The sequence below is a fragment of the Lutra lutra genome, chromosome 3 (genome assembly GCF_902655055.1).
Source record: "Lutra lutra chromosome 3, mLutLut1.2, whole genome shotgun sequence".
Taxonomy (NCBI): domain Eukaryota; kingdom Metazoa; phylum Chordata; class Mammalia; order Carnivora; family Mustelidae; genus Lutra; species Lutra lutra.
In genome coordinates, this window is record NC_062280.1 from 139,100,627 (window position 1) to 139,114,757 (window position 14,131).

The window sequence follows — 14,131 nt, forward strand, 5'->3', positions numbered from 1 at the left end:
TCCCTTTATTGCCTGAGATAAATCTCCAAAGAAGTTCAGTGTAGAGATCTCTCCTAAGAAATCCCATCTAGACTCTTCTACTCACTTCTCTCTTGCCTCTGATGTCCACATTTCTTGAAAGAATGTTCTACAACGTTTCCTTCCTCTCTCGCACTCCCTGAGCCCCTTGTAGGCCCTTCCTTAATCCTCTTGAAAATGCTCTGTTGGTAGAAGTGGAGACCACAGGCTCTGGGCCATACTGCCTGGGCTCTGACATACCCAGTGCAGATTGATTTTCTAATGTTCAACTAACTCTGCATTCCTGCGATAAATCCCACTTGGTTATAATATGTTATACTCTCTATACACTTGACTTGCTAATATTTTATTAGGAATTTTTCAGCCTATGATCATAATGGATATTGGCCTGGTTTTCTTGCTCTCTCTCTCTCTCTCTCTTTTTTTTAAAGATTTTATTTATTTATTTCACAGACAGAGATCACAAGTCAGACAGAGATCACAAGTGGGCAGGCAGAGAGAGGGGGAAGCAGGCTCCCTGCCGAGCAGAGAGCCTGATGCAGGGCTCGATCCCAGGACTCTGGGATCGTGACCTGAGCCGAAGGCAGAGGCTTTAACCCACTGAGCCACCCAGGTGCCCCGGCCTGGTTTTCTTTCAAAAGTAATTTGGTATTGGGATAATTCTGGCTTCATAAAATTAGTTGGGAAATATTCTTTTCTCATGTAATTTCTAAAAGGGTTTGTGTAAGTATCATTATTTGAGTATTAATTCTATCTTAAGGCATGGCAGAATTCATCAGTGATGCTAATTGGGCCTGGAGGTTTTTTCCTAGAAGTTTTAAACTGTCAGTTTACTTCTAACTGAATACTCCTTGGACAAGAACAAGCACTAAGAAATATCCAACTTGGATATCCCAGGATGCTACAAAAGGACCAAGTGCAAAAACTGCTTAATTTTGAAATTCGCAAATTTCGATAAGGGGGTTCAAAATATTCATGAAGGCCACGGGTTACCCAAAATTATGAAAAATACCATGTCTGTTCACGTCTTAAATTTAATATTCGCAAAGAGTAGTGAGTTAGATAATATGTGCATATGCTGGAAAGGTTTCTTTCCTTAATGTGTCTGGTGCCTATAAAACTGGTCTCAAACATCTGGAAAGATTGGGTTTACAAAATAAGGATGGAATAAAAGTGAGTCCACAATTAAATAACATGTTCAGCAATTGGGTAATCGGCTCACAATCCTGAATTTCCCTGATGTATTATTGAACAAACTGCCTAGAGCACATTTTCACATCTACTTTCCCAATGTTTTCCATAACAGAAACTCATATAGTCTCTTTTTTTTTCCTGCCTCCTGGGGACAGAAACTTGGCAACTGTACTTGGGGTATTTTAATCAGGTAAGTTTTCCTGGCTCTTCTTGTTAATCACATCAGACAGCCCAGTGCAGCTCTGGCTTGCAATATGAAACAGTGTGACACTCAAGATGAAGTTCATAACCCTTTATGAGGCCCCTTCCCCTGTCATCCCTCCACTGAATGTGAGCTTCTTCGGCAAGAAGTGATTGAGCCCCAGAGCTAGCAAACACAGACACATCATCTCCTTCACTAGTAGAGCAGGCAGTGCTAACTAAGGTCACCGCCATCGTCATTTAGGATTCAAACAACTGGGGCTGAGTTTACTGGGCAGGGATTAGGTAGGTAGGGGGAGGCGCTCATAAACCTACAGGCTTAACCAGATCTTTAATGCCACAGACTTCTGAGACAGCATCTGAAGTCTAATATTGAAACAGCTGGCTGGGGAATCTGAGTGTTTCAGGTTTGCTCTATCTGCAGAGTGCCTATGGAGAGAATGGACCTTAGAGACCGTCAGCTCTCTCCTTCGTCTTTGCTCCCTCTCCTGGATATCACCTGACCACTCCTTAGCAGTCCTCTTTGTTTCTTTTGAAAATCCTAGCAATAAAATATGGAATGGAACCAAATAGTAATTTATAAATGGACAGTAAGCTAAATTCAAGTAGGCAGCTGGGACTATAGCTGAAAGGAGGGAAATGGGTGCCTGAGAATAGAAAGCTCACTGCTGGGATGAGAATCGTCTTTTCCTTATGTTATCATAGTTCTCCGTCTTTCCTGTCTCCCTCTTTTTGCCTCACAAAGGGAAATTATGAAGACGGGATACACAAGATTTTTTTTTTTAAATAAGTTTCTATCTTTACATGAGATACCACCTAACAACTCCACCCGAGTGTTCTGGAAGGTGTGGCACAGTTGCAAGAAGGAGAGGAAAGAGTGGCTGTCAGACACAGGCTTCAGTTCTGGTTCCCCACTAGTCCAGTAACTTCACCTCTTTGAGATTTGGTCTCCTCATTTGTAAAAATGCAGGTTGTAACAATAACAAGAGGCAATTGCTGAAAGGATACGACGATAATAACTTTGCATTAGATAGTAGATATTTTTATTATTACCACTTATCCCGATTCTACTTAAACCACTTCAATACGTATTTAGCAATGGACCATCAAACAGATGTGTATGGGTGTGCCCAGTACTTACACATCAGCAAAGAATTAATAATTTCTACAGAAGTCTTAATAGTACTTATATTTACTGAGCTTTTACTCTCTGGACATTGATTTACCTCTATTACATAATTTAATTCCAGAAACATCTCTTTATGGTAGACACCAGATACTATCAACTACTATACTTAAATAATGTTCACATCCTGGTTACTCAATAATTTCAACACTATAAAGCTAAAAGAATAAAATCATTGCTTTATTTTATGATACAGAGCAACTTTGTAAAGTACTAATTATAACGTATGGGGGATACTCTCAACCCTTCAAAACTCTTCATCTGACAGATCAAGGATACTGAAAAGTTTGAATGATTTCTTCAAAACTGTATAGCAAATATACTTTTAATTTTCCTTGCAGGCCATCAGATCCTGCAATCAGATTACCAGACTATTCTTAAAGAAATTCTTTCCCCAAAAAGAAACGAAGCAAATATAATAAAATATTAACATTGGTTGATTATTGGATTGAGTACTAAATAATATTTGCAGTTTTTTTATTTGAATTTTTTCTATCTTTAATTTTCTTAAATTAAAATAATTGTTTTACCAGTCCATGTACTTTCATTTTCAAAGCAGATATATTATCAGCCTATATATTTTTCAAGTTTCTAACAGACTAGGCCTCAAATTTTTCTTTCTTTTTTAGTGATAGTAAGGCAAAACATAAAGTGAAAATTCAGCTTAAATTTCATATAGTAAAAGATGTATGCCATTCTTTCTAAAAGTCTTGACAGTTTCTTCATAATCAAATTCTTCTCCTAATAAATGACATCTATATATCCTAAAATAATGGAGGGTTTAAAAACAAAACCAAAAATTTTAAAAATGAGGAAAAAAATGATATAGAAATAGTAGGATATCTTACATCTCTTAAAAATGCATCATCCTGAAAAAGTCCTCTTCATCAAAATACACATAAACAATCTCACATTACTTGCCTTACCCCTTAACCCAGAACACAAATATGTGAAATATTTTCTTTATGTCAGTTCTGTATACAAGGTCAGCATACTGAGATAGAAATCTTTTCCCATGAAGATCCAAAGGGAAATTCATAGTATTTTGAAGTTTATTTAGAGCTGGTCCAACAAGTTAAGCATAGGACATGCACTTTCTCCAGCAGCTGAACTCCAGCCATCAGGCAATGTTGAGGAGTGAAAGAGATTAGGATAGGAGTTCAGATAATGATTTAATCAATGGTCAGGGGTTCCAAGTGAAAGAAGGAAGGAATGAGAGAGAGGGAAGCTCTTGTTTTGAAATGCAGGTTGTAACAACTAACAAATGCCAGTGCATTAACACTGTTTCTGAATCTGGGTTTCTGGGTTTTGGTTTAAGATAACTGCTCTTTATATAGCTCATGTAAGCATTTGGGATAATGAATTAATTGCATTTTCAATTTACGTTAGCTTGGTAAAATTAAAATGACTTATACTTATCCCTCATTATTTAAGCTTTCAGAAATGGCTATAAGCCACTTCATTTGTTCACCCACAAAAAGATTGTTATCTCCTCCAAGCTCAGCATCGGGGAATGTCTTTAATGGGACTGTTTTGATAAAACCCTGGTGCCACATTCCAAATCCAAAATGGAGCCCTAAGCTTGGTCAAGAGTGATTTAGCTGAACCTAAAATGTAAAATGTAATCAGCAAGGTTCTCCCCTTTCCCACTGTAAGCTTACACTTCTTGGAACCACGACTTTGTTGGGCTCAGAACTGTCACGGTTGCCAAACCAACCATGAACAACCACAGGTCATCAGCCTGTTGGTTCGGTTCCCACACTCTATGTCCATGTTAACCCTGAAGCTACTTGGATGACTTTTTGGAGACACGGATGCTAAGTTTGTATAGTGTTTCCAACTTAACAAAACATACTCACATATGCTCACATATGCTTTACTTCCTTCTCTCAAAATTCAAATGAAAAGTATCTACAACTCCTCTCTTCAGTAGCCTCAGCCTCTTCCCACCCGTCTCCAGGAGGCCACCCTCACCGCAGAGCAGGGCACAGCTCAACAGTCATCCCTGACTCCTCTGCTATCTTGACTACCACCCAATACCGAATGACGCTGGTTCTACCACTTGGGGCTATTACCTGCTAGGTCCGGTGCTAAGTTCAGGCTACCATCATTCTACTACAGCAGCCTCCGTGGACCTGACCTTCGATTCTCCAGTAGGTTTTCCACATTATAGCCCTGCCCTGCTCAAACTCTGCTGATGCTCCGCTACCATCACACAAAGTCAGACACACATCAGGCCCTTCATCATCTGAACCTTGCCCTGCATGGGCAAGGGTGGAAACCCCTTTCCTTCATTCCCGACCTTCATGTACTCCTGGCATTCTATACTCTGGCTAACCTGAACTCCTTAGATGTTCTTACACATGACAAACTTTCCCATACATCCATGCCTCCGTTATGCTGCTACTCTGACTCACCCTTCAAGGCTCCACTTAGAGGCCCTCTCCCCCAGGACAGCAACACTATAGCCAACTCCCCGCACTCCCCAGCCACCAGATTATAAATCTGTCCTGCGCATCCCCAGAAAGCCAGGAGTTCACTTTGATTACTCTCTGCTGTCATTGCCCTATTTGCATTTGTCCCCAATAGACTCAAAGCCTAGTAAAGGAAAGGATAATTTCTTATTTATAATTAGTTTAACTCTAGTGATCAACATATGCTTCTTAGCAGGCATTCAATAAACACTCTTGATTTAATGAAGGTACAGGCTTTATGTAATTTTACAAGAGAGAAATCTGAGGCAGAAAACAGTCAAGGAACTTAACTGAAGTCACAGACTAGTTCAAAGAAGAACTGAGACCAAAGCCCAAACCTCGTGATTTCTGGCCCTGTGGGAGACAGGCCACTATATTCCACTGGTTAGAATTTCCAACACTGAACAGTCCAGTGCAACAGAAAACTAGCACTGACGAGCGGAAGCAAGTCTGAATGACAGCTTCCCCTCCGACTGACATAGAACAGGCCTTATATTCAGAGGGACAGGCGCCCAGCCTTTCCAGCCATAAGCCTGATTTCAAAGGCCATATACTCTACCTTTCTCCTCTGTCACATGTCGAAGTAACTTCTCAAGATCAGGAAGTTTCAGCAACAAGATGCAATTTGGAAACATGTCATCCACCACAACTTGATTTAGGGGCTGGAATTTTCCCTGAAAAAAGACTTCATTCAGTCAGAAGGCAAGCACTCCAGTCAGCAAACTCACACATTATAAAAAAAAAAGAAAAAGATATATCATCTCATAGCTGGACCTTTAAACTGAGTTCAAAGTCACTTATCTCACCTAAAGAACCCCTCCACTGGGACAGGCTCCAGAATGGACTCTCAGGTCCCTCTAGGAAGCTCTTGAAAGCCCTGGGGTTCCAACCAGCATACCACCCATATCAAAAGTACAGTCACAGGAGGGAAAAGTTCTAGAAGAGCGCTAGAAGCCATGAAAGCTTACGGAAATAGTAGAGATTGCACTGGGCTGGTCCAACCCATTCACTGTGAGAAAGAACCAACTGAGGTCACAGAGCAGAGGTCCTAACCATCACTCAGGAAAAAGCCCAGATCACACACAGAGCAAATAGCTTCCCTCCCTATCCTTACCCCAGGGCTGAAGAAAGAAATGCTACAGCAAGGAGAAAATTACCAAAATGAATCTGCTCCTGCCAGAACTGTCTGATAGTGCTTCCAAATGTAGACCATGATAAAAGAAAAGATAGCCAGAGGGATAAGTACAAGGAAGCTATACACATATTAAATCAGGCCCATCTCCAGAGTTGTGCAAGGCCTGGTAGCCAATGGGCCAGAATTCAGAACATAGAAGTTCAGAATATTCTTCTTCTCAATCAGGTTATTTTTACTTAACTGTGCAGGAGCATGGAGTCTGTCTAAATCATTACTCCCCTGACTTGGAAATAGTGAACTTTATAAAAAAATGTATGGTTCTGCCCATGTCCCACTTTTAGCTCACTCTGCTTTTCTGTCTTGGTGACAACTCCATTTGGAGACAAAGAAACCGTCTGATCCGTTTTCTTTCTGCAAATGCAGCTTTCTTTGGTTTGAAGGGTGAAATCTCATTCATTCAGTAGCATATGTCAAAGCTTGTCATACTTTCTGTTAAGTCAACAAGTGGCAAGAAATGCCTCAATTTCAATACTGTCTTCTTCCTTCAGATAGTAACAATATCCACACATTTTCCAAGTCTGCCTGTCTTTAGATATCTACCTTAATCTATATTCTTTCATGGTCAACAAGTATTTTAAGTATTTAGCAATTTAAAACAATAATCATATACAATGAACTGCCATACAGTTAGTTAATTTCATAAGTAATTAATATTTCATTCTCACTTTCTTTACCATATATACTCAAAAAGGTAATACAAGAAGCAACTTGTTTTGAATATAAATTTAGTAACAGTTGGGATAGCTAGAAATTCTAGAAGAACTTTTCTGATGTTAAATCTTATGATTAAAAAAGCCTAGGCCAACATTTCAAAAGTGCATACCAATATTCTTTAACTCAATAAGAAAATATTGTGTCTAACATGCAGGGAAGGAAATACCTAAATGTTTCATGAGTTATTTTATAGTGTACTTCAAGTATTTGAGAAGAAAAAGTAAGGTGGTTTACAGTGAAAGCCAATCACCACTCTGCTTCATTCTGTGTCTGTCGACTTGAAACAGCCCTCAGGACTCCCAAGAGGCCGAGGGTGAGGGTAATTCACCATGGTCATGGTTTCAGTGGGACACAGGGAAACAACCCCAAGACATGGGGGGAGGGGCTTTACATGTGCATCAGTACAGGTGCTAAGGCTGGCTGGTGACTTTCCCTCTGTTAATGTACCCTAGAAAACAAATGGGAGCCAACTGAAATATTCAACTGAATACTATCAGATCCTTGCTTCTGGTGGTGACCAGACCATTTCTGTTCATTTAGAGATGAAGACTTACTGTCCTCGCCGCTCATATACCCTAAATATGCTAGCTCCATGGTAGCTTCCAGAGAATGAGCACCATGAATGAAGTAAGGAATAAAACTTCGCCAATCCAGGGTAACGGACAGAGAATGTAGCAAAGGAGGGGAAGAAAGAAGCTAAGCTGTTTCCAGAGACAGCGTGACTTAAAGTTTGAAGTCCGTTTTATTGCTTTTGGTTTTTACAGCAAATTAAACTGATACACCCACCGTATGGAAGTTTTGGAAATTTGGTGTAAGGACTAAATAAGACAAGCCCATAAACATTTAAACTATAAGCAAATATCAGAGTACAAAGACCAGATTCTTCTAAGCAGTTTAAAATAACCCTTATTCCTTAAAATTGTTAATTCACAGATTTTCAGACTGTGGTTGGTAGATGCTGGGGGGGGTCTCTCGGACCCTTTCAGGGGGTCCAGAGCTCAAGACTATTTTCACAATAATGCTAGGGTGCTACTGCATCTTCAGTGTGCTGACATGTGCACGGCCAAGGGAGGCAGAACTGCAGGCTTCTTAGCACCAGTCATGGCCATGGCACCAACCTGTCCTGCAGCTCCTGTGCTCTTTACTGCCATGCAGGCAGGTAAAAAAAAAAAGAAAGAAAGAAAGAAAGAAAGAAAGAAAGAAAGAAAGAAAGCCAGTGTCACTTCAGGATACCCTTGATCAAGGAGTAAAAGCAATTACTTTTAGTTAAACCTTGACCCTGAGTGCAAATCTTTTAAATATTCTGTGTGTTAAAAGTGATGCTGAAGCCCCTTCTGCTGCTACCCAGGTGCAGTAATCACCTCAAGGAAAAGTGCTTGCATCACTGAGTCAAAAGGCAGAAATAACTACTTTTTGTGGGATACCATTTTTAACTGAAAAAACCATTACGGACTAGTGCTGTTCAGACTTGGGTATTTGGCAGAACATAAAAGAAGTGAGCCTGTGACTTCAAGGAAAAGACTGAAAGTACTTGCAGCCGGTGATATAATTTTAACTTCTAAGCAAAAATTAGAATTGTAGAAAAGTTGCATCTGCTATGACAGCTTCCCAATATATAGTTTTCTGATGAGATCAGTGGTGATATTAACAGAGGAGGGAGAGAGAGAATTGAGATGTGTTAACATTTGGAAGATATGCAGAAATCAGTGGAGCAATATTTTCCAAATGACCAAGACATGATATTACAAAGTCCTACATGGGTAAAAAATCCATTCTCGGTGCAAGGCAAACCAATGGATTCTCATGTAAACAGAACACAGGAAATTCACTGACAGGGTTTCAGATTCTACATTGCAACGGATTTTTAAGAAACCACTTCCCCTTGTTGGTTTTTAGATTAGTATCAAAGAATACAGTTGTCTGAAAGTGCTATTGTACCAGTCCTTCCTTTTCTGACTCCATGTCTGTGTGAGGCTGCAAATTCTTCATATACCTCCACGGAAACAATACACGGAAATGGACCGAATGCAGAACCAGATAGGAGAATCTCGATGTCCTCTATTCAGCCAGACATCAACAAGATTTGCAAAAATGGAAAACATGCCACACTCTTCACTGAATTTTATTACTTGTTTCATTAAAAACATGTTATTTATGTTAACATGTAATGGTCTCATTATTTTTATTTCAAAATAAATTAATAAAACTATTTTAAGTTTCTGAGTTTTAATTTCTAATGCAGTAAATATTGATAGACAAAACCCACAGGAACAAAAAGCTTTTGGGGATCCTAAAACATTTTTAGAAGTACAAAGGTATCCTAAAACCTAAATGTTTTAGAAGCTCTGACTGAAACGATTACTGTTAATGAACTCTTATTGGAAGGATGTATTTCAGTCACACAGGATTCCTTAAGTCGCAAGTACAGCTTCCAGGTTAATGAGCTTTTAGTAGGCACACCCCAGCTGACCTATTTAACATCTCACAGAAAGAAAATGAAAGAAAATGTATTCTTTCCTCTCTTAAGGGCCAGGGTCAGTTTCTTAACATTTGTATTGTATTTCAAAACGAATGAGTACTTAAGGATAAAATCCTCCTCCTCCTTAGGCTTTTTGTCAAACAAGTAAGTCATGGGGCATAGAGGACTAGGCCAGTCGTAAAAGTCACAGGTAAAGCAGTCAGAGATTAGTGCAGGCACTCAGGTTTGTGTCAGTGCTCTCACCCACCCCAGTACACGTGATACAGGTGTTCTAGACCAAATCCACCAACCTGAATCAAACTAAATTATATCTGAATTGTTGGGACTCTACATTTGGGTCATTAAAAGGAGAGAGAGAAGATCAAGCAAAAAATGATCTATTCTGTTCCCTCACTGTTAAAGTCCCAAACAGAGAAACTCACCTCTTTACCAGTCTTTCTGAGGTAGTGGAGAAGCAGAAATAGAGGGTCCATGGGTGTGGCAAAGTGGAGAAGACCTCCTACAGATTAAAAAGAGAACAAAAGGAATTAAATGTCTTAGAAAGACAACTTAGTGGGGCGCCTGGGTGGCTCAGTGGGTTAAAGCCTCTGCCTTCTGCTCAATGATCCCAGGGTCCTGGGATGGAGCCCAGCATCGGGCTCTCTGCTCAGCAGGGAGCCTGCTTCCTCCTCTCTCTCTGCCTGCCTACTTGTGATCTCGGTCTGTCAAATAAATAAATAAAAATCTTAAAAAGAAAAGAAAAGAAAAGAAAGACAACTTAGTTATAATCCCAATATGGAAACCATTCCCTGAAAAATATATGTGAAATTCCAAATTCAGAAGCTCTTCTTACATAGGTGCATGATTCTACAGGACTCTTTTGAAAGGCAGAATGTGCTACAGTAAGTGTAGTCACCATCTATCAGCACACAACATTATTACAGTCTTACTGATAGACTCTATGCTGTACTTTTCACTTCTGTGACTTGCTTATTTTACAACTGGAAGTCTGTACCTTTTCATCTCCTTTATTTATATCAGCCACCCCCCATCCCACCTTCCCTCTGGCAATCACTAGTTTGCCCTTTGTATTTAAGAGTCTGTTTTTTGGGGAGTGGCTGGGTGGCTCAGTCAGTTAGGCATCTGCCTTTGGCTCAGGTCATGATGGGGGTGGGTGCCTGGGATTAAGCCCCATGTTGGGCTCCCTGATCAGTGGGGAGTCTGTGTGTCTCTATCCCCAACTTGTGCTCTCTCTCAAATAAAGAAAATCTTAAAAAAAAAAAAAAAGAATTTTTTAAAAAATTTGTTTCTTTTTTATTGTTTGGTTTCTTAAATTCCATTTATGAGTGAAATCATATGGTATTTGTTTTTCTGCCTGGCCTATTTCATGTAGCATTATACCCTCTAGGTCCATCCATGTTGTCACAAATGGCCAGATCCCATTCCTTTTTATGGCTGAGTAATAATCCATTTTAAGTGTAAGTGTGTCTGTGTGTATCTATCTGTCTATCTATCTGTACATATAGATATAGGTGTCTATCTATATACATATAGATATAGATATGTATCTATATAGATATAGACACCTATATCTATATGTACATATGTTATATGTACATATCTATATCTATATGTACATATAGATAGATATAGATATACCTCCTCAGGCAAGGGAAACAAAAGCAAAAATGAACCATTGGAACTACACACACACACACACACACACACACACACACACACACACACAAAGATCTGCAGTGAAGGAAGCCATCAACCAAAGGAAAAGGCAACTACCGAATGGAAAAAGATATTTGTAGATGATATATCCCATAAAGGGTTAATACCCAAAATACATAAAGAACTTATATAATTCAATGCCAGAAAAACAAATAATTTGATTAAAAATGGGCCAAAGACTTGAATAGACATTTTTCCAGAGAAGACATACATGACCAACAGACCCATGAAAAGATGCCCAACATCACTCATCATCAGGGAAATGCAAATCAAAACCACAATGAGATATCAACTCCCACCTGTTAGAATGGCTAAAATCAAATACAAGAAATAATAATAATGAAAATAATAAAAAATATAATAAATAACAAGTGTTGACAGGATGTAGAGAAAAAGGAACCGTTGTGCACTATTGGCAGGAATGCAAACTGGTTCAGCCACTGTGGAAAACATTATGGAGATTCCTCAAAAAAGTAAAAATAGGAATATCATATGATCCAGTAATTCCACTACTGGGTATTTACCCAAAGAAAATAAAAACACTAATTCAAAAAGATACATGCACCCTGATGTTTATTGCAGCATTATTTACAATAGCCAAGGGATGGGAACAATCTAAGTGTCCACTGAAGGATGAATGAATAAAGAAGATATGAAATATTTAGAAATCATTTTTTTATTGTGTTTTTATTGTGTTATGTTAGTCATCATTAGTTTTTGATGTAGTGTTTTGTGATTCATTGTTTGATGTAACACCCAGTGCTCATTGCAATACGTGCCCTCCTTAATACCCACCACCAGGCTAACCCATCCCCCCACCCTCCTCCCCTCTAAAACCCTCAGTTCGTTTCCCAGAGTCCATAAAAATCATTTTTAACTGAGGTCCTCCTACCACCCCAAAAAAGGGCAAAGTTGGGGGAAATACTGACAAAACATGAACCAGGCAAACACTAGAAGACCTGTATGTGTAAGTTTATCTAAAAAGCTGCAGTAAAATGTCATTTCCTATGCGTTTGAGGATGAAGCCATGGGCAAGCAATATTACTCTCTCCATGAATAGCTCCTTCTATTGTCTGTGCGTTCACAGCTTGGAATTGCCAATAATTCAAAGCTGAGAAGGTGGTTCCCCACCTGAGACCCCACCCTATTCAGACCTTACCCTATCCTCCTACTCCCTAAGGAAAAGGCAAGAGGAAACAAGTCTAACAAGACTGAACATAAGGAACAGGAGACTCTGTAGTAAGGTTACTATCCAGGCTAGAAGGAAAAGAAGCAAATCAAGAAAACTAACTACCTAGTCCTCACTCTTCTTTCCTTTATCACAGCCTCGCTAAGCTCCTTCTTACACACTCCTTCTTCCATGGAGGTGAACGAGAAGAGATATTTCATCACATGGAACAATAAACAATTCCTTTATCTTTATACTTATTTTGGTTTCAGGAAACATATGTACTTTCTTTGATTCCCTAACAGAGCAACCTACCTATACAACCAAGAAATTCTAACCCTAAATTATATATATGATTCCAATTCATAGAAAGTTAAAAAAGTTAAGAAAGTAATTTCATATTATGATATTACTTGATTATTTTTTTAAAAGATTTTATTTATTTATTTGACACACAGAGATTACAAGTAGGCAGAGAGGCAGGCAGAGAGAGAGGAGGAAGCAGGCTCCCCGCAGAGCAGAGAGCCCGATGCGGGGCTCGATCCCAGGACCCTGGGAGCATGACCTGAGCCGAAGGCAGAGGCTTTAACCCACTGAGCCACCCAGGCGCCCCTACTTGATTATTTTTTTAAAGTAGAAGAGAAACTTATGAAAACAACCTATCAGAAGCTCTAAGCTCATTTTATATGAGGCATCCGTGATAGAAATTAGGAACAGGCTTCTAGGTCTGAAAACAATATCCTGGTGGCTATTCTTAAAAGCAGCTCTTTCTTCAAGGCTAAGTTTAAAAAGAAGAAAATGATGAAAAAAGCAGGCACCTTTGCTATGAACATAAAACCACTCAAATAAATAAGGTCTATTAAAAAGAAAAAAAAGCAGGTACCAACTCAGACAGTCCAGGAGAGGTGATCAATCACTGCCTCCCAATATTTCCCAGTTTCATCAGGATATTATTGTGTCTACCTAGCTAAACCCAACTGCAAGTGTATTACGTTAGAAGTTAGAACTCTCATACTTTGCCAAACGAATAAGCATAGCAGCGACAATAAAAGGGAATATATACTTTCCACCTGCCAGACTATATCACAGTCTGCCATTGCATTTTGGCAACTGAAAGCCACTTCAAATATTTTCATGCACACAGGTATATGAAATTTATCACCAGCAATAAACTCTTGTTCTGGAACATCCTAGAAGAAAGACAAAGTGGCCTTTCTACATTGGCTCTAAGTGGAGACATAACAGTCAACAGAAAGCAGAGGGCTTACAAAGAAATAGAAAATACTCTCAGGAAACAATGAGAACACAGGTAGAGGGAATGTACAATGGCCTCAACTATCGCTGACTCGCCCTTCCCCCGACTCCTTGAACCATCAGACTCAACACTGCCCCCAAATTAGAGGAACATTAAAAGAATCAGAACTTTGGTGTTGGGTATGTGTGTTGGGGGGGTGAAGGGTGGGGACAGTAGTAATTTTATGACAACACGTTAAAAAAAATCTTTGTTATATTCTATTTCATTTTAGAAGTGCATCCATTTGCACAGAAGTAAGACGTTAATACCTGAAGATCCTCAAAAGTGTCTAAAAGAAGAACAAAGAGTTCCCAGTCCACACAGTGTACGCTCCCGTGTTAGAAAAATGACCTAATTCCCGACCGGGGAGGCATCTGTGTTTTAGGAGACAAAGTGGAGTTACTAGTTTAAATTTGCCTACTATCTAAGATACATAGATACTGATTTAAACTTGTTCAAACTATCTTTCCTTTCCCCCTGATTAAATCCTGC

At 39.3% G+C, this 14,131-nt stretch overlaps 1 protein-coding gene across 9 annotated transcripts in view; it reads right to left on the reverse strand.

Moving 5' to 3' along the window:
* Positions 1 to 14,131, reverse strand: part of RNASEH2B (ribonuclease H2 subunit B) — a 62,177-nt gene that overhangs the window by 23,594 nt on the left and 24,452 nt on the right. For all 9 annotated transcript variants that reach the window (XM_047723350.1, XM_047723346.1, XM_047723342.1 and 6 more), the window contains exons 4-5: positions 9,884 to 9,960; positions 5,633 to 5,747 (exon numbers count right to left, since the gene is read on the reverse strand). In XM_047723350.1, coding sequence (XP_047579306.1) covers positions 5,633 to 5,747; positions 9,884 to 9,960 — 192 coding nt within the window. The remainder of the gene's footprint in view (positions 1 to 5,632; positions 5,748 to 9,883; positions 9,961 to 14,131) is intronic.